General features: G+C 42.4%; 1 protein-coding gene across 1 annotated transcript; it reads right to left on the reverse strand.

Annotated features, from left to right (window-relative positions):
- Positions 1-295: 295 nt before the first annotated feature.
- Positions 296-25,975, reverse strand: ZMYND12 (zinc finger MYND-type containing 12). The gene is made up of 8 exons (XM_010371829.2): positions 25,837-25,975; positions 19,860-20,001; positions 18,437-18,608; positions 10,254-10,423; positions 6,340-6,462; positions 5,192-5,303; positions 3,078-3,223; positions 296-822 (listed from the first exon to the last, which is right to left on the reverse strand). Exons 1-8 carry the CDS (start codon positions 25,944-25,946, stop codon positions 700-702), a joined length of 1,098 nt encoding a protein of 365 aa, XP_010370131.1. The 5' UTR covers positions 25,947-25,975; the 3' UTR covers positions 296-699.
- Between the last annotated feature and the right edge of the window lie 19 nt (positions 25,976-25,994).

Here is a 25,994-nt window from a genome sequence, read left to right on the forward strand (position 1 = left end):
CTCCCTGACAGACCCAGGGGCCTCCTCTGGCACAGAAAGACCTTATGTCTAACTTATGCCCGCGTTTTGCTATTTGCTTTCTATGTGTCTCATGTCCTTTTTGTTCATCTATCCCACCTTCTTTTCTTTAACTGGCTATTTTCTAGCATACCATTGTAATCCCTTTGTTGATTTTTAACTATTTTTAGAGTTATTTTCTTAGTGATTGCTCTAGGAATTATAATGGGTACTTTATCACAATCTACCTCAGATTAACACTAAATTAATTCCAGCATAGAATTAAGAATAGAGAAACTTTGCTCCAATATAGCTTTATTCCCTACCCCCTCCTTTACCCCTCCTTTAGCAAAAGTGTATGAAACATGCATCATTGGGAGACTTCTGGGAAAATGACAAACTATTAGTAGTTTAATTACAAACACCGTATTAGTGATCTGACTACATATTAGTCACACAAAGTCATGATAAATCAAGTACAAAGGTCATGACAAACACAGTTTTTACTGATTTCTGTGCCTAAAGCTTTATATTCCCACAATATGCTGTGTAAGAAAAAAATAACGGCTATGTGTGCAATCCCAGGGGAAGAAGGTGGAAACTTCAGCCGTCTACAGTACCTCAAAGCAGTTGTGCAGGGCTGGAATATATTAGACGTTCCATAGCCCCTGGAATAACCCTTGATGCAGAGCTCATGGGTCACTAAGTAATGGGACGGTCTTCAGTTGAAATGAGACTTAATAACTCTTGAATGGCGCTTTGCTCATGGACATCAAGCTGCTGTTCTTTGGCTAGACTGAGGGCCCTCATGCCATATTCCTGTGCCTGAAATAGAATTGTAGTGACAAAAGGAAATCGTCACAGGAAAGCATAACACTGGGAAGCCCCATCTGTGCTCAACTCCAGAAACATGAGAGAGAACTCATCACCTTTTCACACCACCCACTGAGCTCTTGTTGATAAACCTGTAAACACACTGGGCCCTTACAGCTAGCCACATGTGCACTGGGCAGGGCAGCAGGGCACCAGCAAAAAATCCCACCTGACTTGACAAACGAGGCACAAACTAAGTATACCTTCTTAACAAAGTGAGATCTTTGTAGGACTTTAATCAGGCCCTAGAGGCCATCACTGGAAGGCATAGAGGTGACAGGTGCCACAAGTAAATTACCACCCTGGGGTGGTCCTGGGGGCCATGTGGCCCAGAGTTTTGACTTGGTAAGAAGCTCTTCTCCCTCCCTCCCTCCCTTCCTTCCTTCCTTCCTATAAATAGTTATTGAATGGTTGCTATGTTCCAGGTCCTGTGAGTATAGGCAGAAATTCCTATTCTCATGGAACTTACAGTGTACTAGAGGAGACAGACAATAAAGAAGACCATTAGGTAAAACACGATAGTCTCTTAAGTAGGGATAAATACTAAGGAAAAAAATAAAGCATGAAAGGGGATAGGAAGCATTAGAGGTAGCAGTGGGGGTTGCAGTTTTAGACAGGGAGAGCAGGGAACGCTTCACTGAAAAGAAAACAGCTGAGTCAAGTGATGGCCTGAAGGAAGTGAGGTGCCAGTCTTGATGGATAGATAGATGTGTGCCTTTTATCTAAGGCCTCTTGTAGATCTAACACACCGTGGGGTAATGACTTCCTTGAGTATACAGTGGAAAACTGGACATTGCACTGTAGAAAAGAGGTTTTGTCCAATGTAAATTTGAAAGTTCAGTGGAAATATTTTCCTATTCCTCACCCATTCCTACTCTTATCCCAGAGAGGGTTAGTGCCTTTCCTCTGTGCTCCTACAGTGCTCTGGGCTTCACTCTCACACTCTATTATAACCTGTGAGCTCCTCCAGGCCTGCTATACTGCAGGTGCTTAGAAAAGCTGAAGAAACAAAAGAAGACAGGGAGGAGGGAGGAAAGGAGTCTTAAATTTTCCCATGTCACCCACACAAAAAGGCCTCCCTCCAACCAGCCTCCTCTCTCTCCCCCGCCTACTGCTTTTTCTTCTAATTTTTTTTTTTTTTTTTTTTTTGAGACAGGATCCTGCTCTGTCACCCAGGCTGGACTGCAGTGGCACAAGCACGGCTCACTGCAGCCTCAATCTCCTGGGCTCAAGTAATCCTCTCATCTCAGCTTCCCAGGTAGCTGTGCACACCTCTATGCCCAGCTGATTTTTTTTTTTTTTAATTTTTAGTAGAGAGTGGGTCTCACTATGTTGCCCAGGCTGGTCTTGAACTCCTGGACATAAGCAATCATCCTAGCTAGGCCTCCAGAAGTACTGGGATTACAGGCATGAGACACTGTGCCTGGCCTAGTTTTCTTTATAGCAGTTTCTACTATCTGAAATTATATTAGACATACATATGTTTATTTCCACTCCTCCAAAAAACACCAGTGCCATGGAGATAAGAAATGTATGGATCACCACTGTATCCCCAGTCCCTAGAATAGTGCTTTGCAAATGGTAGGTTTTCAATAAATGTTTGAATGAATGAGAGAATCAACCAATAAATCAATACACCTGAGATACGCCACTTATTGTCTGTAAGACATTGGGCAAAGAATTGACCCTCTCAGTGCCTCAGTTTCCTTGTTTGTAAAGTAGAGATAATAAAATACCTACCTTATCAATGTTGGTGTAAGCATTAAGTATGATAATTAAGTAAAGGGTTTAGGCCAACAACTACTATGTAAAAGTACTCAAACAACAGTTACTTTTTGAATCATTTCATGGCAATGCATTTCTGCCTGAATCCCCGCAGCAACGGGGAACTCAGTAATGAGTGGAGTTAGAGCTGCTACTTCATCCCTCCAAGCCTCCCCAGAGCCCTCCTGCCCTGCAGGCTTCCCAGCACTGCCCCAGACTCCCTTTTTCTATGCAAGCCTGGGAACCCTCGGGGGAAGAAGACAATCCAGCTTCCATTATGCAGGCTGGACTCAACACAGGAGAAACGTGAGCATCTGAACGTCCTCGGAGTGAGGGCTTGCCCTGAGGGCAAAAGTTATTGGAATTGGGCAAAACACAAATGAGTTCAACTAGACGAATTTCTACCTTCGTTTTAGACGTGTTGCTTTTTTAGGGAAACTTGCCTTTGAAGAATTCATCATCAGGTAGTAAAGCATGACAAGGATCTTCAGAACAAAGATAGTTTTTTGAGGGGCTTTGTCAGATGTAGATTCTCGAATGTTCAAGATTGAAGTCAGGATGCGAATGGCTTCTGCTTCTTGGGCTTCATCTGCATTGGAAAGGGAAGAAAGAAAAAACAGGCTCTTGGCAACTGAGTCTGCCCTCATCAAAAGCACTCAGCTGTTAAAGGGCCTGGTCTGCTGAAGCCTTCCCAGGGGCACTGGTGGAAATAGCACCAATTACAGCAAGTTTTTTACCTGGAGGACTCCCTCCACATGTGTGGAAGCAGGAGTTTCAGTCCACTTTCCAGCTTTGCTTAGCATGCCATCATCAGAGTAGCCTAAAAATATGCTCACTCCCACAGGTGCCAAAGTTGCTAAGGTTTCTCTCTTTCGGAGTCCTGAATTCTAGATCTCTTGGGCTTGCAAACACAGAGAATTTGTCACAGGCAGATTCCTTGGGTCCAATTCAGCTTCCACTCTATAGCTGAGAGGAAAGAACTGGGGGAAGGGACTTCTTGCAGCTGTAGCAGCTTAACTCTTCTCGTCTAGGCCAAAGATGCATAAGCAACAACCTTCATGCTTCCCTCTGAGAGTCTGTTTACTATTTTCCCCAGTAGTTTTTGGTCCTACTTTAGTCATCATTTACTGAGAAGTTACTACATGCACTTAAAAGCACTTATACATGTACTAAGCTTAGAGAAAAAGATGAAAAGGATATACACCATCATGTTAAGGTTGGCTATCTTTGGATATCTATGATTTCCAAGTTTTCAGCTGTAACATGAACTATTTACATAATTAGAGAAAATTCAATAGTTATTAATTTTTTAAACTTTAGCTCAAAACCTCTCCTCCAAAGAGTCTTCCTTCTTCAACACCACCCAGCTGTCCTCACCTCTTCATTCTGGGACTCATCTTGTAATATAATTTGTACTCACAGGAATGTTCTTTTGTTACTGCCTACAGATTCTATATCACCAACTGCACTGTATGTCTCTTTTGAGCAGAAACTGGATCTTCTGTGTCTTTTCATTGTCTCTGACGGCATGATGCTGTATGGTACTATTCAACACTTAGCCCTTTGCTGCGCTGGGGAATACAGTTTAATTCAGTTGGGCCCTGCCACTGAACAGCTCACTGTTCAGTAGAGCATGAAGCTAAGGCACCAGAAGAAATCAGCAATGCAACTTCTGTGTAGAGTCTACTTTGGCTTACGTGTCCTGGAGCAAGAGTCCCCAACCCCCAGGCCATGGACCAGTACTGTTTTGTGGCCTGTTAGGAATCGGACTGCGCAGCAGGAGGTGAGCAGGGGTGGTGGGGGTGAGCAAAGCTTCATCTGTATTTACAGCCACTCCCCATTGCTTGCATTACTACCTGAGCTCCACCTCTTGTCAGTTCAGCGGCAGCATCAGATTCTCTCAGGAGCATGAACCCTATTGTGAACTGTGCATGCAAAGAATCTAGGTCGTGCACTCCTTATGACAATCTAATGCCTGATGATCTGTCACTGTCACCCATTACTCCCAGATGAGACCATCTAGTTGTAGGAAAACAAGCTCAGGGCTCCCACTGATTCTACATTATGATGCAAGGTATAATTATTTTATTATATATTACAATACATTAATAATAATAAAAACATAGTGCACAATAAATGTAATGCACTTGAACTCTCCTGAAACCATTCCTCCCCTACCCCCCAGTCCATGGAAAACTTGTCTTCCATGAAACGGGTCTCTGGTGCCAGAAAGATTGGGAATGCTGCCCTGGAGGGATAACATAAGAAATGGATGCTCTGCAAAAGTCACAGGGGGTTTTGATGGGGTCTTTTTTCCTCTAAATCTGTCCTTTAGTAACCCCCCAATGGCTATGTGTGATGATAGGGATCGGAATTCTTCCCAACACTGGTAAAATCTCTTTGATCCCCGTGTCTCAGTTTTCTCCATCAGCAACATGGGGAAGGTGGCAATGGTGTGCTTCATGACAGGGACAGCTGCTTTCCCTCTTAGGGACAAGGTCTGTGTATTGGGTGAGATGAAGTCACTGCTCTGCCTTCAGGGAAAACTGCCACTTACCCAAGCCAGTGTCATTCTCAAATAGTTTGCCCAGTAAATCCACTTGTTGGGTGTGAGCCTGTGAGAGGACTTGATAGTGATTGTTCAAATATGCATGCCAGATCTCAGAGACCTGTTGGGAAAAGAGAAGGTACTACGAAAAGCAGGCCAGATCTCAGCCTTACGGACCAGGTAGGTGAGGAGAATAGTGCATTTGGCCCAGCTTCTGGACAACTGGAGGTTCTCTCTCTTACTGTACCTGGAGGCAGAGGGACCCCCAGGAGCCCAAACAGGCCTGACCAAGGTAAGTGTGACAAGTGATGCACAGGGCCTGTGGCAGCTCATCTTGGGGTAGCCCTAGTGGGGTCTTATAACAGTGGTTATCTTTTGTGCAGCACATACAACACGAAACCTTCACATCCTCATAACATCCCGATGTAATATTCTTATTATTCCCATTTTACATGTAAATAAACTGAGGCTCAGAGAAGTTCAGATCACACATGATTTCTGGTAAGAGCTGTTAAGTGGCATAGCCAGAATTTAATCCCTGGTCTATCTGATTCTAAAGCTTTTAAGCTACAGCAAAATACCTCTTTCTCAGAAGCAGGTCTAAAACATGAATCAATAATCAGCAGAAAGTATGTATTACACATTCATTACACAAATGATTGCCTGCTAAGTGAGGTGTTACTATATGGATACAAATGACATTTTAATATATTGGAAACAGTCTGAAATCTTTTCTATGTAAATATGGAAATTTCTCATGTTCTTGGATCCCTTGACAGGATCTTATAGCGATAGATTTCCCTTGGAAACCTCTTCTTCTCTATTGCACACTTCAGTATACCCATATTAGCTTGCTGCTATGGATATGACACAGCATACAACAGTCTATTTGAAGGGGTTTGGCTCTTACTGACCTATCCTTCATTATTCATTAATCACCCTATGGATGTTAAGGGTTAGTCTATTTTGGTAGTGGGGACATGGGAAGAAAGAAAATGGAGTATATCATGTATCAGGCTATATAATCTTGGGCAAGCCCTTCATCTCTCTGTGCCTCTCTTTCTCATGAATGGTATGTTTTTTGTGAATAGTCTAATATAAGTTGTAAGACACCAAGCCTAAGAGTGAAGGCTCAACTCCCACATTCCCCAGCTCACCTTGGTGTACAATGTGTCTGCCAGGTCCAACTTTTTAAGGTCATAGAATATATTAGCCAGGTGGAAGTAGCCTCCTGAAGTCCTAATGTCCTCTGTTCCAAATGCACAACTGGCAAAATAAATCTATAGCAGGAGGAAGAAGGAGAGTGCTTGAGTTCTTTTTGTAAATCATATATCTGATAAAGGACTTGTATCTAGAATACATATAAAAAACTGTTACAACATTCCAATTTAAAAGTGGGCAAAAGATCTGAATTGACATTTCTCCAAAAAGATATTCAGATGAAAAATAAGCACATGAATAGATGCTAACATAGTTAGTAATTAGGTAAATGCAAAACAAAGCCATAATGAGATATCACTGCATCTAGGATGGCTAGAATCAAATGCAGAAAATAAAAAGTGTTGGGAAGGATATGGAGAAAATGAAACCCTCACACATTGCCAGTGGGAATGTAAAAGGGTGCAGCCTCTGTGGAAACAGTTTGGTAGTTCCTAAAAAAATTAAACATAGAGTTACTACACGACCCAGCAATTCCTCTTCTAAGTACCTACCCAAGGGAAATGGAAACGAATGTCCACACAAAGACTTGTACATAAATGTTTATACCAGCATTATTTAAAATACACAAAACATAGAAACAACCAAAATATCCATCAGCTGATGAATGGACAGACAAACTGTGGTATATTTAGGAACGGAATGCTAATCAGCAATAAGAGGAATGAACTATTGATACATGCAACGACATGGATGAATCTCAAAATAATCATGCTAGGTGAGAGAGGTCAGAGGCAAAGGACCACACATGATTCTGTCTGTTCGAACTGTCCTGAGAAGGCAAATCTGTAGAAACAAGAAGCGGTTGCCTGGGGCTGGAGCAGGAATGGGAAATGACTGCAAATAGATACATGTGATCTCTTTGGGGTAATGGAAATGTTCTGAAACTTGATTGTGCTGATGGTTGCACTACTCTGTAAATTTGCTAAAAATAATTTAATTGTACATGTAAAATGGGTGAATTTTATGGTATATATCAACAAAGGGGTGTGTGTGTGATGTGTGTGTGTGTGTGTTTAAAAAGCTAGGCTACGGAATCTGAGGTTGTGCTAATTCTTCTTTTTTTTTTTTTTTTCAAGACAGAGTCTCCCTCTGTCGCCCAGGTTGGAGTGCAGTGGTGTGATCTTGGCTCACTGCAACCTCGCCTCCCAGGTTCAAGCAATTCTTCTGCCTCAGCCTCCCAAGCAACTGGGACTACAGGCACACACCACCTCAGCCTCCCGAGCAGCTGGGACTACAGGCACACACCACCACACCTGGCTAATTTTTGTTTTTTTTTTTTTTTTGGAGACTGAGTGCAATCCCGGCTCACTGCAACTTTTGCCTCCCAGGTTCAAGCAATTCTCCTGCCTCAGCCTCCCGAGTAGCTGGAATTACAGGCACATGCCTCCACACCCAGCGAATTTTATATATTTAGCAGAGATGGGGTTTCACCATGTCAGTCAGGCTGATCTCAAACTCCCGACCTCTGGTGATCTGCCCACCTTGGCCTCCCAAAGTGCTGGGATTACAGGCGTGAGCCACTGCACCCAGCCAATTTTTGTATTTTTCACAGAGATGGGGTTTCACCATATTGGCCAGGCTGGTCTCGAACTCCTGACCTCATGATCTGCCTGCCTTGGCCTCCCAAAGTGGTAGGATTACAGGCATGAGCCACCACACCCAGCCTACTAATTCTTAACTGTGTGGCCTAGCTCAGGACAGAATGTGCCTCTGCTTAATTTGTTGGAGGATGTAGAGTATAGAGAGGAAACACAAAGAATTGTATTAGTCAGGGGCCCAGGTGGAACTAGATGGCACCCTCAATAAGATTGCCTGAAGACAGTTTAGTGGAATTATTATTTGACATGTAGAAGGGTTAAGAAACCAACCAGGGCTAGGGAAAAGCCCTACAAGTAAAACCAACAAGGCCTAGTGAAACACCAGGGACTACCAACAGCAAGAAACTATTACCATCCCTACACCTGAAACAGCAAGGGGAAGAAACAAGGTTACCAGGGCCCAGCAAGAGCTAGAACTATGGAAGAAGGCTGCCTGACAGGAGCTGTGGCCTCAGGGGAACACTGTTCCTGCCAGATCGGGGTGGGGCAGAGAGGCAGCAGGGAGAATCAGTACCCCAGCCTTTTTCTCCTCCTACTCTCCACTTCCCTGCTATGCCTTCCACTCTCCAAACCCAACCAAAGCCAGAGAGCAATGGAGTCCACAGGTTGCGTAGTCCATAGAGGTCAGGCTCCCAGGGCATAAAGTAGGGCAGAGAATGGATATGGGGTAGTGGAATTTAAAGAATAACCAGAGTAAAATTTGATTTATGGGCATTGTACAGGCAGGCAACCAGAGGAAGGGCTGCTTGGTGCAGAGGTCAAAAGAGAGGTTGAAGAGACAACCAACCTGCATGGAGACTGCAGTCTGACCCTACGCTAACTCAGATTTCACACCCAGGAACTCTTTTCTCTGGTAATATTTTCCAATACTGAAATCCTAATAGAAACCCCTTAAATTTTGAAAGAACAATTTAGTTATCACCCTCAACATCCCATCTAACCTCTGTACAGAGTTTTTTTTTTTTTTTTTTGAGATGGAGTCTCGCTCTGTTGCCCAGGCTAGAGTGCAGTGGCCAGATCTCAGCTCACTGCAAGCTCCGCTTCCCAGGTTTACGCCATTCTCCTGCCTCAGCCTCCCGAGTAGCTGGGACTACAGACGCCCGCCACCTCGCCCTGCTAGTTTTTTGTATTTTTTAGTAGAGATGGGGTTTCACCGTGTTAGCCAGGATGGTCTTGATCTCCTGACCTCGTGATCCGCCCATCTCGGCCTCCCAGTAGCTGGGACTACAGACGCCCGCCACCTCGCCCTGCTAGTTTTTTGTATTTTTTAGTAGAGATGGGGTTTCACCGTGTTAGCCAGGATGGTCTTGATCTCCTGACCTCGTGATCTGCCCATCTCGGCCTCCCAAAGTGCTGGGATTACAGGCTTGAGCCACCGCGCCCGGCTGCTCTGTACAGAGTTTTATAATTGATAAGTGCTTTCTTATACATCTAGCTCTTTTAAATTTAATAACCAACACTCTGAAGTAGAGATATTACTGTTATTCTTTAAAACAATAGCCAAAGTACTGTATATATATTGTCCTATTATTAATCTTTGCAATGACGCAATGAGGCAGAGACTATTTTATTATTCCTGTCTTGCAGGTGATGAAAGAGGTTAAACAAATTTTCCAAGACTACATGGCTAGTGGAACAACACATCTGTGACTGGAAGCAAAGACTTTCTCTCTTTTTTGAGACAAAGTCTTGCTCTATTGCCAGGCTGGAGTGCAGTGGTGCGATCTCTGCTCACTGCAACCTCCACCTCCCGGGTCCAAGCGATTCCCCTGCCTCAGCATCCTGAGTAGCTGGAACTACAGGCACGCACTACCATGCCTGGCTAATTTTTTGTAATTTAATAGGGACGGGGTTTCACCATGTTGGCCAGGATGGTTTCGATCTCCTGACCTCATGATCTGCCCACCTTGGCTTCCCAAAGTGCTGGGATTACAGGCATGAGCCACCGCGCCCGGCCAGCAAATCCCTTCTCTTAACGAGTATGCTGTTTTGCCTCCCTTTACTCTTCAGGGCAACTGAAACTTCAGGAATATGTGACCTGGCCAAGGTTGAATAGCTAGGAAGTAGAAATGCTTGATCTCAGGTCATTAGAATTGTGTTATGGCTAACATCCCACCGAATAATCAGTTGTAAATAGAAAGTTTTAGAGAAATGCACAGTTTAAAAAAAAAAAAAAAACAGATTTTGGAAAGATACAGGTATTATAATTTAGATTTTGGAAATATCCAGGTGTTATAACTTAGCTTGTTTACATCATTGGCCAGATGATAACGGGCTTCTTCATAGTTTTTCTTAGCTATATAGAGAAGTCCCAGGTTCCGATGCAGTAAAGAGTGGGTGGCATTACTACAGTCAGTTGATTTGAGGACTGTCCACTGGGCTTGGAATAGATATTCTTCAGCCTGAATGATTCGGCCCAGACCTGCCCAAAAGCAGAAAAGAAGGTTATAATTCATATCCGGGTCAAAGAACACGAGAGGAAATATGAGTCATTACCCATTCACTCATGTACTCATTGACTCAAGTATTTATTGACACACAAAAACTCACACAGGAATGTTCATAGCAGCTTATTTAGAAGAGTCAAAAAAAAAATCAGAAACAATGTAAATGTCCATCAGCTGATGACTGGATGAACAAAAAGAGGCATCTCCATCTCCATCTCCATATCCATGAGTGGAATATTAGTCACAAGAAGGAATGAAGTACTGATGCCTGCTATAATGTGGATGAACTTTGAAAACACTACACTAAGTGAAAGAAACCAGACACCAAAGGCCACATATTATATGATTCCATTTATATGAAATGTCCAGAACAGGCAAATCCATAGAGACGGAAAGTAGACTAGTGGTGGCCAGGCAACCACAGGGGGTCCAATGCAAGGGAGGCACTAAGAGGGAGTAACTGCTGACAATTACAGGCTTTCTTTCAGGGGTGATGAAAATGTTGTGGAATTAGATCATGGTGACTGTTGCACAACCTACAGAATGTGCTAAAACCACTGGATTGTCTATTTACTTATTTATGTATTTATTTATTGACAGTCTCACTTTGTTGCCCAGACCGGAGTGTAGTGACACGATCTCGGCTCACTCCAACCTCTGCCTCTAGGCTTCAAGTGATTCTTAAGCCTCAGCCTCCCAAGTAGCTGGGACTGCAGGCATGAGCCACCACGCCGGGCTAATTTTTGTATTTTTAGTAGAGACAGGGTTTCACCATGTTTGCCAGGCTGGTCTCAAAACCCTGACATCAGGTGATCCACCCGCCTTGACCTCCCAAAGTGCTGGGAACATAGGCGTGAGACACTGCGTCTGGCCTGAATTATTCTTTAAAAGAGTGAATTTTATGATATGTGAATTATATCTCAATTGTGAAATATATATATGCATATGTAATACCCTTTATGTGCCAGGCCTTGTGTTGAGTGATGGGGATTCAACATGCAACATGAAAACACATATATTTACAATATAGTATAACTGCAGTAGAAACACAAGCTTTGGAAGTGTCAGAGGATAGGAAATGTTTAATTCTACAGATGAGATGAGAGTGACACTGAAGCAGAGTCTGAGCTGGGTTTTGAGGATGAATAGAAGTTTTCCAGGTAGATAAGGCAGGGAGAGCATCCCAGGCAGAAGTAACAGCATGTGCAATGTCGCAGAAATATGAAATAATATGTTATGTTCATAGAACTATACACAGTCATAGCTGCAGGGATTTGGTTCCAGAACTCCCATCAGATACCTCAATATAAGGATGCTCAAGGCTCTAATATAAAGTAGTGCAGTATTTGCATACAACCTATGCACATCATTCCTCATACTTTAAATCATCTCTAAATTACTTATAATACCTAACACAATGTAAATGCTATGTAAATAGTTGTTCTACTATATCATTTGTCTTTTTTAAGTTTAAATTTTTTCTTTTTTTGTTTATAAGCCCACAAGTAACATCATGTATTGTTTTTATTTGTATCATTTTTAATCATTGTGTTATTTTAAAAAATATTTTTGATCCATGGTTGCTTGAATGGGCAGATGCAGAAACTGCAAATATGGAGGGCCAACTGTATTGGCCTGTGATGCCGAAGCACAAATTGTGAAGGACAGAGTGGCAGAAAATGAGGCTACGGTGGTAGGCAGGGGGCAAGTCATGGAGGGCTTAGTGAGTTATGCCAAGGAACTTGATGCATGTGGATAAAAACTAGAGGATTTTCAAAAAGGGCGAGAGAATCGGATTTATATTTAGAAAGCTCCTCTGGAACCAATGTGGAGGAGGGATCAGAAGGGAGGAATAAAGGTAGAAGATTCACTGGAAGATGTCTGAAACAGTTTGGACAAGCACGCTTAAGAGCCTGAAACAAGACAGTGAACTACTTAAGTAGGAGGCAATCCAAAAGAGACAGGAAGTAGAATGGACAACACACGGTTGCTAAGTAATGTGGAAGGTAAGAGAAAGGAAAGCCACCTTTATTGCTAATATTCAGAAACTCTTGACACTTAAAGCTTTTTATTACCTATCATCTTTACACATACAGAGGCCTGCCTACCTGCTTGGCTCCTAGGGAAATGTGTCGGAACTGAATAGAAAGCCACTACGTCAGCGTGCTGCAGGGCAGGAGGTGTGCTCTGGGGGTGAAGCATTGGTGTAACAGCTGCTGCAGCAGAAACCACACCAATGAAGGGTCAGGAGATAAGGACACGAACCCCTCATAAGTCAACCCTCTTCTCCTCTGTGTCCTTCCTGTCAGACCTAGTTCATATGTAAGCATGCTTTTATTCTAGTTGTAACCCTACATCACTGAATAAAAGGAAAAGAGATGAAGAGGAAGCAGTCTACAAGGAGAAGCAAGTAACTTTGCCTGATGGAAGGTCAAAGGGCAAACTAAAATGGGAAACTACTAGATTAGGAGCACGAGGCCTAGTCCCTGATCCTGGCTCATGTGAACATGGCTAGTCACATCTTCCCTCCAGGCTTTGTCTATAAAATATGAGGTTTAGACTGAAGTCCTCTCAAATTTGAAGAAGCAAATGACTCTTAACTAAGATTGTTTAGATGGGAAAAAGAGTACAGGGCATTGACAGATATTGGAAATTTAAAATTTTCAACATCCAGTTCTCACTCAAGGAGGCAATGCCAAAGAAGGAAGACTCCAAGGCCCAGCTGAACCGGCACCTAAACAAGCATCAGTCCTAAAGGAAAAGGCCTACTTGGGAGAATAAACTGTGAGGCTAGAGAGAGAGAGAAAGGTGAGAAGAATGGGCTGCTACTAGCCCATGAGATTACAGTCAGAACTAAGCTTGTGACCAGTGAGTGTGTAAGTTCAGGCCTGCCTCTTATGGACAATGCCTGCCTGGAGAGGCATGGGGTGAAGTGGAGGTAGTGAAGACATAAAGGAAGTGATACTATCCCTTAGGGTGATTTTAATAGTTCACGGAATTGAGAAAGGACAGCCACTTACAGACCAGTGGTACTTGTCTGAAGGGTGAGGCAACAGGCTTACACTGGGTTAATGGCAGATCTGGGACATATTATGGGGGAAGATTTTGCAGGACTTGGTGATGAAAGTGAAGGAATGCAGCATACAGCAGTCACAGCTGAGTCAAAGGTTGTGGCTGTGAGGTGCCCAGGGGAAGAAAAGGGAATCTGCATTTATTGAAGACCTGTTATTTGCCCGACATTGTGCTAGTCCCTTTGCATCTGTGGTCTAAGTCTGCCAACAGCCCTGTGAAATAATTATCAGATGAGGAATTCGAAGAGGAGGCAACTTCATTCATTCATTCAACCAACCATATATTCACCTAATTAATTGATTATCACAATGCGAGACGCTCAGTGCACACTGAGACATTATCCCTGACTCCAAGAAGCTTAAAATCAAGTGAAGTAGGCATACAATAAATAGAAAAATCATGAGTGCTGTGAAGTAAATGAACAGAACACAGTAACCAAAATCCTAGCTCACTGCAGCCTCCACCTCCTGGGCTCAAGCAATCCTCCCACCTCAGCCTCCCAAATAGCTGGGACTACTACAAGTGCATGCCATCATGCCCACCTAATTTTTTTTTTTTTTTTTTTTTTTTTTTTTTTTTTTTTTTTTTTTTTTTTTTAGAGATGAGGTCTTGCTACGTTGCCCAGGCTGATCTTGAATGCCTGGGCTCCAGAGATCCTCCCATTTTGACCTCCCGAAGTGCTGAAATTACAGGTGTGAGTCACCACACCTGGTCAGTTTAAGTAGACACCTGAAGGATGATCAAAAGCCAGCCATGTATAAGAAAGGAAAGAGCATCCCAGGCAGAAGGAGCCATATATGTGAAAGCTCTGAGTGAGGAAGAGCTTGGTGCCTACGATCACCCAGCCAGTAAAGAAAGAGTTGACATTTGAACTCAGGCTCTCCTGCTTCCAAAGCGCTGATAACAGTGGGGGAAGATGAGTAGGTGGCTCCTCCTTGAAGTGTTACTGAAAATGTCATTTCTAGTTGATTAAAATTTCAAAGTTTTACTAAAAAGAAAAAATAAAGCTGAATATCTGTTATCTGCCCGCTCCAGTCTGAAGGAATCTCTAAGATGGGAAAGAAACATGTACACAGGAAAGTGATTTCTTTAGACTTCCAAAAAGGTTAGCAAGGTTTCAAATCAACGGCTGTGGAGTTACAGTGAAATCTTCCATTCAGACAGCACTTTCCAGACTTCAAAGCACTTTCATGGTCATTACACTTGAACTCATTTCATCCTTAAAATAATCCTGTGAAGAGAACTCAGATTCAACACATACTTACACAGTGCTCACTAGGTTTCAGGTACTATGAAATTATTTTTTAAGTACCTTCTCTGTGCTAAGTACTGGGCTGAGCATGAAGACATCCGTGATGAGTAAGAATAGACACAGATCCAGTTCTCCCTGAGCTTACAGTCTACTGGAGCAGGGAGACAATTAAATAATCTCATCAATGAATACAATTATTAATGGAGTAAGTGCTTAGAAGAAAAGAGTAGGTCTTTAAATGAATATATTAAAAAAGAGACCCAGCTGGGTGCAGTGGGTCACGCCTGTAATCCCAGCACTTTGGGAGGCTGAGGTGGGTGGATCATTTGAAGTCAGGAGTTCAAGACCAGCCTGGGCAACATAGTGAAACCCTATCTCTACTAAAAATACAAAAAATAGCTGGGCGTGGTGGCGTGTGCCTGTAGTCCCAGCTACTCGGGAGGCTGAGGTGGGAGAATCACTTGCCCCTGGGAGGCAGAGGTTACAGTGAGCAAAAGTCAGGCCATTGTACTCCAGCCTATACAACAGATTGGGACTCTGTCTAAAATAAAAAAAAAATAAAGAGGGAGACCCAACATTGTCTGGAACCCTGGGAAAGCTTCTAGACAAGGCAGTAGTCACCCTTGAGCTGAAACCTGAAAGATGACGAGGAGTTAATTCGGTGAAGGGAAGAGGAGGAGAAGCAGAGAGAGTGGCTACAGAAAAGCCTTTCCGAACAAAGAAATCATCGTGCTTCTGAGGAACTGAGAGAAGGCCAGTCAGTGTAACCGGAAGGGAGAGAGAAAAGAATCCAAGAGAGACAAGGTGATAGAACTGAGGTGGGAGAACCTGCTACGGGCTAGATCAAGCACAGCCTCATGGGTTGCTTTAGAAATGTGATCTTTATTCAGAGGAGTGATGGGTCACATTTCTGTATGCAAACCAGATTGGAGGGAGGCCAGAGAAGATGTGGGGACACCAGTTAGTAGGCAGTGGTCTAGATGAGAGATGATGAGACTTGGGCTAGGGTGAGTTTTCCAGAATCCCATAGCTAGCCAGTGTCAGAGATAAACAGATCCTGGGCTGTATTTTCTTGTCCAGTGCTTTTCTCATTAGTTTGGAGGAAAGACAGTCTGGAATGGGGTGTCAGACCTGAGCAGGGTGAACAGGGCATTCCTGCAGGCAAACAGCCTGGTATCGGGGGTTGGAACCCCCACAAGTGAGAAGGGATCCACACAGCAGAGGCAGCCTGGAATGGGGAGTCAGAGCCCATGGAAGGGGGAGAAGGTATCTGTAAGGTGGAAAGGATGGAGTTAGAGAGCAGGGATTTGTTCATATAGGGGAACTGATTAACGTATAAATAAAATAATGAAAGTGAAAGCTGTCAGCAAAGGGAGTTGCAATTATGGAATGGGAGTAAATCAGATTGAACCCTGTGGTGCTGTATTAGATCTGGATCAAACAGTACAGACTAGTGGTCATATAGATATTGATGTAGATATATAGATATAGGCCAGACACGGTGGCTCACACCTGTAATCCCGGCACTTTGGGAAGCTGAGGCAGGTGGATCACTTGAGGCCAGGAGTTCAAGATCAGCCTGGCCAACACGACGAAACCCCGTCTCTACTACAAATACAAAAATTAGCCAGGTGTGGTGGCATGCACCTGTAGTCCCAGCTACTCGGGAGGCTGAGGCAGAAGAATTGCTTGAACCAGGGAGGGGGAGGCTGCAGTGAGCTCAGATTGCGCCACTGCACTCTAGCCTGGGTGACAGAGTGAGACTCAGTCCCCCCCCCGCCCAAAAAAAAGATATATACATATAGAAATAAATACAGATGTAATGTGTATATACATACACCCATTATTATATTTAAACTTACTCCCTAACTCCACTGAGAAGGCCTGGGAGCAGTAACACCCCAAAGGCATGAGTACATCTAGTGCACAGCTTTTGGCTTCTGAATTTCACTTTCCACTGAAAGAAATCAGGGCTCTTTAGAGGTATGTTCCAGAAAGCAGGAAAGTGAGCAAAGAACAAAAGGGGTTGTATCTAGGAGATGCAGAAGCCAGCTTGAGTGGGAGCTGTCACTGGTCAAATCAGGGACGGTTTGAGCATCAAATTAATGATAGTAATGGATTTAAGCCCACTGAATAAAGAGGCAATACTGATATAGCTAAATAAATACATTGAAAATTTGATGAGGAATGGAATATTTATATAGTTTCAAAGGACCTCTCCATGAGATGAAAATTAACGTTATTAATTACAGAAGGGGAAAGAGTAACATTACAGGGAGGAAGCCTGGCAGACACCATCCTAATAACGTAATTAAAATGAACATCATCAGTCACGAAAAAAAATGAAAACATGCCAATTTATAGAATGGATACTGTTTTTGCCAAAAATCCATAACCTGAGTCCCATCTTTAGGAAATATCAGACAAACCCAAACTGAGAGATGTTTTATACAATTGGCCCGTAACCTTTAAAAGTGTCAAGGTCGTAAAAGTCAATAAAAGGTTAAGAAACTATTCCAGAGTTTTGCTGCCAACACATGGCAACAAAATGAAAAGTGTGATCCTGAACTGTATCCTTTTGCTATAACGATGTTATTGGGAAAATCTGAGAAACTTGCATGGGGTCTTCTTGGATGACAGGGTCCCCTTGTGTGGTTCCCACAAAGACATTTTCCTTCGTAACCACAATACAATCTATCTCATTTACTAAGGGGACACTGAAGTATTCTAACAATAGGGAACCAGGAAGGCAACTTACTCTCAGAGAGCTCAGGGGATAAAAGTTCTTTACATTGTACTTAATTTTAACAGTTTTACTTTTAAAAAAGTATTTTCTTAAATGGTGGCTATTAAAACGTATGAAGCATTTTTTAAATGGTAGCTATTAAAATATATGAAGTCGTAGCACAGTGCCTAAAACACTGCAGATGCTCAAGAATATCAATTCCTCTCAAAATGCCAGTTTTCCTTTTGTAGTAGCCACCACGTAGGGTGTCTGCTAAGTCTGCTTCATACTCTCAGAATTGCCTCTCCCATCTATAGGGGTAGGTTCCTGTATTTCTGAACTATGTGACTCTGATCCCAGGGAACAAAGGTGGATCCCACACTCAAGTTATGTCAACAAAATTCTGTCTTCTACGAATTTGTAATTGGAAATCAGAAGCTAATTAGTTTCTACTGCCTACCTCAAACCAAGAAAACATGTAAATTGAAAAACTCCATCTGACATTTTGGGGTAGCTGTCTTCTACAGTGAGCATAGAGTAGACAAATCTGGTCTGCAGAGAGGGAAAAGAGCGAAGCCGACACCCAGAGAGAAGTAGAGACAGGAGACAAGGCCCAAGAGAGAGAACGAAAGACACCAGCCTTGGTTCCTTACAGCTTTCCAATTCTATCCTTCATGAAGCCTCAGCTCCCGTAGGATACTACAGTTCCCTCACAAAGTTCCTCCTTTTTGTGCAGGCCAGCTTGAGTGGATTTCTGCCAGTTGTAGACAAAAGTCTGTGACATCTCCTTCCCTATCTTGTGCTAAACTTGACAGAAACCCTGCTCCTTCTACAATAGGTGTCTTGGTGCCACTGTCAAGGGTGACTCTTTGATCATTAGTGTGACCCAAACATAGCACCACTTAAGGGATCCAGGGATCTCAAGTCGGTTTCACTCACCAAGGCTGGCCTCGGCCAACAGCAGGTAAGCAGGCACAAGCTCTACAGAGCTCAGGCCGTGCAGGTTCACGCGGAAGCGAAGGGAATGCAAAGCTGCTGGTACAGCATCTTCGTGTTTCCCTTCAAAGAGGTATTTCTGGGCTACGGTGTAGCAGAATTCAATCAAATACTTCTGTGGAAGAGAGAAACAGACTATCTGAGACAGTCTAAAGTTAATAAGGCCAACACCTAATGACCCAGTTAAAGGCACATAGTGAGCCTCCCTGTATTAGAGTGGACGTGAAGCCCCACCTAAGTGATATAAGAAGGTAAACTCTGGACTATGAGTTTGTTAAGGCCCAGGAACATGTGTCTTTTCATCTTAGTTCAGTGCTTGGCATAGATGAATGTTCAATATAGAGTTATCAGATGAATAAAAGAGTATTATTCTTATAGTTCTAATAAAACTTTACTTTAGCAAAGCTAGCATGTCTCAGGATAATCGGAAACTTTCTGCCTTCATAGTTGAGTTAATTTTGAGAGAAACATCTCATTTTCCCTTCCAGAATTATCCTGTTCAGCTAACATCACAAAAAACTTTAACTCTGCATTGTTCTAAGGCCACTATCAAAGTGTCATAACACTAAAATGGATGGACCTTATGTCTAGGGATTTATGGCTTATAATAAGGCGCTAATTTTTTAGAGTGATTGAGATGCTCAATACTCAGTAATACTCAACATTATACATAAGAATAGTGGCAAGTTTTGCTAACCTCCTTTATTTATTCAGTAGTATATCCATACATCATTCTTAACCCTCCTATTATATGGCCAGGCTTTTGGCATCTGTGGATGTTATGGGCTCAACTGTGTCCCCTGCCAAAATTCATGTGTTGAAGCCCTAACCTGCAGTCTGTCACAATGTGACTATAATTGGAGCTAGGGCCTGTAGAGAGGTGATTAAGTTAGAATGAGGCCATTAGGGTGGGCCCTAATCTAATCTGACTTGTACCTTTATAAAAAGAGGAAATTGGACACACAAAGAGATACCAGGGATGCTTGCACACAAAGGACCACGTGAAGATACCACAGGAAGGCAGCCATCTGCAAGCCAGGAAGAGAGGCCTCAGAAGAAACCAAACCTGCTGACCCCTTGATCTTGGACTTCCCAGCCTCCAGAGCTGTGAGGAAATAAATGTATGTTGTTTAAGCCACCCAGTTTGTGGTATTTGGTTGTGACAGCACTAGCAGACTAATACAGTGAGTATTTAGTAAATGTGGAAAACAACGGACTGAATGGTATTGAGGACTTAAAAAGATATAAAACAAAGTCTCTGCCCTCAGTGAAGTTACAATTTAGTGATCTCAACACAGTTCGACCCTTGTCTTGGGCAGCTTCACTGCACCTACGACTTAACCTTGGAAAGTGCCATAGGCCCTACCTGCCGCTGCTGCAGCTGCTGCAGGCCATGCTGCCGTTCTTCCTCTGAATTGTAGAAGGGCATGGAAGTGCGCAGTGGAATCAAGAGCTGACATATTTTCTCATGGATGCTGTCCCAGTCAGCTTTCTGATGTACCACCCCACTGACAACAGAAACATAGACTTCATGATCTTTATATTTGGCATGACTTAAGATTCCATTAACCCTCCTACTGACCTATCCCTAGACACCAGAAAAGTAAGCCAAACACAAACCAGGCAGGGAGCTCAAAGCCATTTCTGAGACTCAAATCTCTTTCTTTTCATGTGGTTATTTGATGGTGTATAAACTGCATGGGGATTGGAGAGTATATCGTTTCTGCAGGCACACATTCACATTCTGAAGTCACACAGGGATATTGGCATGCAATTGCTCATAGTGTTCTCTTATAATCTCTTCTATTTCTGCAAGGTTGGTAGTAATGTCCTCACTTCCATTTCTGATTTTAGTAATCTGAATCTTCTTTTCTAGGCCAGTCAACCTAGCTAAAGGTTTGTCAATTTTGTTGGTCTTTTCAAGGAGCCAATTTTTGGTCTCATTGGTTCTCTCTGTAGTTTCTTTATTCTCTGTTTTATCTCTGCTATCATCTTTAATTTTCCTTTCTTCTGCTAGCTTGTGTCTATACCCAACACAGGGCTGTGCATAAAGGAGTTTATAAATATGTTTTCGTTTGCTCTTTTTTTTTCTAGTTTCTTAAGATGAAATGCTAGGTTACTGATTTGAGATCTTTTTAATGTAATGTATATTAGTATAAATTCATATGAGTACTAAATTCATACAGTACCCTCTGAGTACTGCTTTGCCAGCATCTAAGTTTTAGTATGTTGTTTTTGTTTTCATTTATCTCATTTTCTAACTTTCCTTGTAATTTCTTTTGTGACTCATTGATTAAGAGTGTGTTATTTCTACATATTTGTAAATTTACCAAATTTCCTTCTGTTATTGACTACTAATTTCATTCCATGTAGGTGGAGAGCATACTCTGTATGAAATCAATCCTTATAAATTTATTGAGATTTATTTTATGGTCTAACATATGGTCTATCCTGAAGAATGTTCCATATGCACCACAGAAGAATAGGCATTCTGCTGTTATTGAATGGTATTCTATAGATATGTTAGGTCTAGGTGGTTTATGGTATGGTTCAAGTCTTATATTTCCTTGCTAATCTGTCTAATTGTTCTATGCATTACTGAAAGTGGGATCTTCTATCTAGTTGTTCTATTCATTACTAAGAGTGGGATATTGGATCTTTCATCTGGTTGTTCTGTTCATCACTGAAGGTAGGATATTGAAGTCTCCAAATATTATTATTATTTTGTCTATTTTTCTCTCTAATTTTGTCTGTTTTTGCTTCATGTATTTTGAGGCTCTGCTGTTAGATGCATACAATTATGAGTTTTTGCATTTCTATTGCTTATTACACATTTTCACTTAAATGTGAGTTAACTGATTCCATTTATACATATTTCAAAACAGGTAACAATAATCTAGAGGTGGGGTCAGAAAAGTTTTTCTGTGAAGGGTCAGATAAATATTTTAGGTTTGAGAGCTATAGGGTCTCTGTTGCAACTACTTAACTCTGCTGTTGTAGCACAAAAGCAGCCACAGATAATATACAGCCATGTTCAAGCACCTTCTTGGACAATATTGTCACCTTCTTGGACAACAGAAATGCAATTAAAGTATTTTCTTTATAAGTTGTGACTGCTACCAAAGAAATAACAGAAACCATTTAAAAATGTTTTTGGGGAGGTAGAGAATTATTATAAACAGATCAATAAAAGCACTTAGCCAGGATATAGCTGAGTTCCACAGGGAATTTATCAAGTGGGGCTTGTAAGCAATGGAAATGTTAACTTAGATGCCTGAACTTTTGTTCCACTGAGAGCAACTGACATATTTTGCCTTTCTAAACAAAGTGAGCTTTATTTATATATTTGCGGGCTCCCTGCTTATTGATCTGTCCCACTTGTAACACAGGGTCAGGGATAAAGTAGGAATGGATAAATGCTTTCAATCGGGGCTCACAATTAAGTAGCTTGTGAGCCAGACATGTTTTATTTGGCTATTATCATGTTTTTTTAAGCTGAATTTGTATGTCTTTAGGCAGGGCATTCATTCTACAATTCACCACTGATCCTATAGCTTCCTATTATTGAATACCACTTCACTGTTTGTTTTGTTAGTAATCTGCAATATTTTTTGCAATAATTTTTCCTTTTGTTTGACATATGGAGCACAAACTTAAATGCCTTCACTGGCCAGGAGGAGAAAACAAACGGTGAAGTGGTATTCAAGAAGAGGAAGCAACAGTATTTGTAGTGAACTACAGAATGTATGCCCTGACTAAAGACATTTAAATTCATGCAAACCTATGGTACTGAAGTCTCTTTTACCTGTCACCAATGTTTCAGTATGTACTTCCATAAAATTACCTTTTCTTAAAACTGTTCTAATGTCCTGTAATCCCAGCACTTTGGGAGGCCGAGGAGGGTGGATCACAAGGTCAGGAATTCCAGACCAGCCTGACCAACATGGTGAAACGCCGTCTCTACCAAAAATACAAAAAAATTAGCCAGGCATGGTGGCGCATCCCTGTAATCCCAGCTACTTGGGAGGCTGAGGCAAGAGAATTGCTTGAACCTGGGAAGTGGAGGTTGCAGTGAACTGAGATCGTGCCACTGCGCTGCAGCCTGGGCGACAGAGCAAGACTCTGTCACAAAAAAATTATAAAAAAATAAAAGTTCTACTATGTCCCTAAGTAAATAAAAATGTGCTATTCTCTGAGAACGGTCTTAATCCACTATAAAGCAATATGCACAGGATTACACACAATATATAAAATACATGTATTCAGAGAAAAGAAGGATATTCATCAAAATTTCAGGGTATTAATCTCTGGGTTGTGGGATTATGGATTATTTATCTTCTTTATTTTTTATATTTTCAGGTTTTCTGCAGTGAGCATGAACTGTATTTATAATCAGGAAAAAAATTCTTTTACAGAAAAAAACTTTCACAAACTCAAACTGACTTTCTTGCTCCTTAAACTTGGGATGATGAAAAAGAACATTTACTGTGTGCCAATGTGGTTCCAGGCAGGGTACTAGGTGCTTTACATTCAACCATCAAAACCTATAGAACAATGACCTCAGTTTTGTTTTATCAAAAATCTTGAAAACTCCAAGACACAAAGACATAGAAATCTGGAGAAAAGGAAGCAAAAAAACAAAAGGAGAAGGTCTTAAAGAGAATTAAAAGCAAGTAAAATAAATAAAAGAAAAAAAATAGAAGGGCATAAAAGATGATAATTTATACATGCATTCATCAGATATTAGTGCCAACAATTTCTTTCTTTTTTTCAAATTTTTATTTTTTATTTTTTGGCCCAAGGGATAAAAGCACAAATGCCAACGATTTCAAGACACTTTGCTAGAGACTACGGGGCATACAATGACAGGTCAGACATAGATCAAAAGTTAGTATACTTGACAGTCCCTCTGTACACATTTAACATAGTATCTAGCATTAATGGAGCATAACACAATTGAAATAACACACTCACCAACAATTAAAATGAAGGGAAATATGAGATGAGTCATCTGAGAGATACAGAGTACTGTAAAGTCAGTTCAGAGGAAGAAGGAATTAATTCCGGCTGGAGGGATAAAGAGGACAGGGGTGTTTTAAGGAAAAAGTCAGTGCTCACATCAGGCCAAAGGGTTGAATCTTTCCCAAGCCTGAGTGGCAGGTTTTACTCATGGCTGTTTACTGGTCACCTCTCCAGGGGTGACCCAAAGGCCTCTCAAACTCTACGCCCACAACCAAATCTGACGCCCACCATCTTTTCCCCCTGTGTTCCTTGCCCAAGTTAATGGGTTTATTATCCATTTAGTTTTATTCAACAAATGTTCATTGAGTGTCTGGTATGTGTGGGCACTGGGTCTAGTAAAAGACATAGACATCAGATAAGCAAACACAAAAATATAAAAGTACAGAAAAAGCAAAGAAAAGTGGTACTGTGAGTGAGAAAAGTATGACGGGCAGTTGAGACTGGGTTTAGACCTCTTTGAAGAAACGACATTTAAACTGAGAACTGAAGGATGAAAGAGAGCCAGGAAGGCTTGTAGTTGAGGGGAGGTTCCTAGCAGAGAGAACAGTCTAGGAAAAGAAACTGAGGGAAGAAAGGACTTAGCAAATTAGAACTTCAGCTCTCTATAACTACAGCAAAGAAAAAATGAGGTAAGTGTGGTGGGAAGTAAAGGTAGAGAAATAGCCAGGGCCTTGTATTTTCTGTTACAAATTCTGAATTATATTCTAAATGCAATGAAGCCACCAAAGAGGAGATAGCAATGAAAACACAGATACTATCCCTGCCCCTGTGGGGCATACGCCTAATGAAGGAAATAAATAAATGATTTCAGTCCCTGTTCTAAGTGTTACGATAGGGAATATACTCAGTGCTTTGAGAGCACTGAGGAAGGACACCTATGCCAGTATGAGAAGGTACTGCAACAGCTTCTTAATCTGTTATGCAGCCGTCAGTGTCTACCTTCCTCTGTAACTTCCACACTGCAGCCCATCCTCTTCCGTTAACACAAATGAGAGCATGTCAGCTCAAAACCATCCATGGTTTCTCAGGGGATAAATTCCAAACCCTTGATCTCATGTCACTGTCTGGCCCTAACCTTTATCTTCTTGGTTTAAACTTCTACTACCTATCACAATGATATTCCAACCCTTTTTTTTTTTTTTTTTTTTTTTTTGAGACAGAGTTTCACTCTTGTTGCCCAAGCTGGAGTGCAATGGAGCGATCTCGGCTCACTGCAACCTCCGCCTCCCGGGTTCAAGCGATTCTCCTGCCTCAGCCTCCCGAGTAGCTGGGATTACAGGTGCACGCCACCACACCTGGCTAATTTTGACTCAACCTATAGTAAGAAATACGTTTTCCCTGTAAACACGCCCACATAAAACACTAAGACAAAAGTTTCAAGAAACAATTCAGGTAGGATTAATCTGATACTTTCTACTCATTCTATGCTCTTCTTTGTTGTTGTTTTCTCTAAATGGTGGTTGTGACTTATTCATAAACTGCTAAAGGGCCCTGGCCTGCAGTTTGAAAATCACTGACTGTTCCCTCCACTACTATGTTCTCCACTCCACTCAGCTGTTAGCAGACTCTCTTCTTTTGCCATTTGCCCTAGCAGTCCCGGATGCCGGGAATGCCCTACCCTTCTTCACTACTCCTGTACACAGCAGGTTCTGACTGCTCTCTCAAAACGCAGCTCAAATGTTTCTTCCATAGAGAAAGCTTTCCACACACTGCCCCATTCACTATCGTCACTCTCGGCGCCCAGGCTGGAGTGCAATGGCGCGATCTCCGCTCACTGCGAACTCCGCCTCCCGGGTTCAAGCGATTCTTCCGCCTTAGCCTCCGGAGTAGCTGGGATTACAGGCGCCCAGCACCACTCCCAGCTAATTTTTGTATTTTTAGTAGAGACAGGGTTTCACCACGTTGGCCAGGCTGGTCTCGAACTCCTGACCTCAGGCGATCCACCCACCTCGGCCTCCCAAAGTGCTGGGATTACAGGCGTTAGCCACCACGCCCGGCCTATTTCTTTACTGATTTGTCTCCCACATTAGAATGTTAGATCTTTGAAGGAACTGATCTACTGAGCTGCCAAAGTAACTTCAGCACCTAAAATAGTGCGTAACACACAGTAGGCCTTCAGAAAACATGAATGACGAATGAGTAAATGGGAGATGAGGCAGACGAGGCCACGGGAGTCGTAGGGGCCTGTCTTAACGCCCCTGTTTTTGAGGTATCCCTTGCAGAGTCAGGGGCCACGGCTAACCCAAGGTACCCAATCCAGACCCGGGAATGGGAGGGAGGAAGGGAGTTAAAGCGCCCAGGTGCCACGTTTCAGGGCCTACCAGTAATAAGTGACTGTGCAGGCCGCGCACACCCGCTCGGCTGGGGCTTCGCACACCTCACAACAGAGCCTGCGCCCCTTGGGGACCGCCAGTGGATAGATCACATTCATGTTGCAGCCAGCGATGCTGGTCTCTAAGACGGTTGCCCGGCAAGGATA

The sequence above is a fragment of the Rhinopithecus roxellana genome, chromosome 12, assembly GCF_007565055.1.
Source record: "Rhinopithecus roxellana isolate Shanxi Qingling chromosome 12, ASM756505v1, whole genome shotgun sequence".
NCBI classification, from domain to species: Eukaryota; Metazoa; Chordata; class Mammalia; order Primates; family Cercopithecidae; genus Rhinopithecus; species Rhinopithecus roxellana.

Bases quoted from the DNA above. Each gene is read 5' to 3' on its own strand.
- ZMYND12 (XM_010371829.2), bottom strand. From the start codon at position 25,946: ATGAATGTGATCTATCCACTGGCGGTCCCCAAGGGGCGCAGGCTCTGT. The intron at 20,002-25,836 runs GTAGGCCCTGAA...TTCTGTTGTCAG, and splicing joins TGCACAGTCACTTATTACTG to TGGGGTGGTACATCAGAAAG. The intron at 3,224-5,191 runs GTAAGTGGCAGT...TTTCCAATGCAG, and splicing joins TGAGAATGACACTGGCTTGG to ATGAAGCCCAAGAAGCAGAA.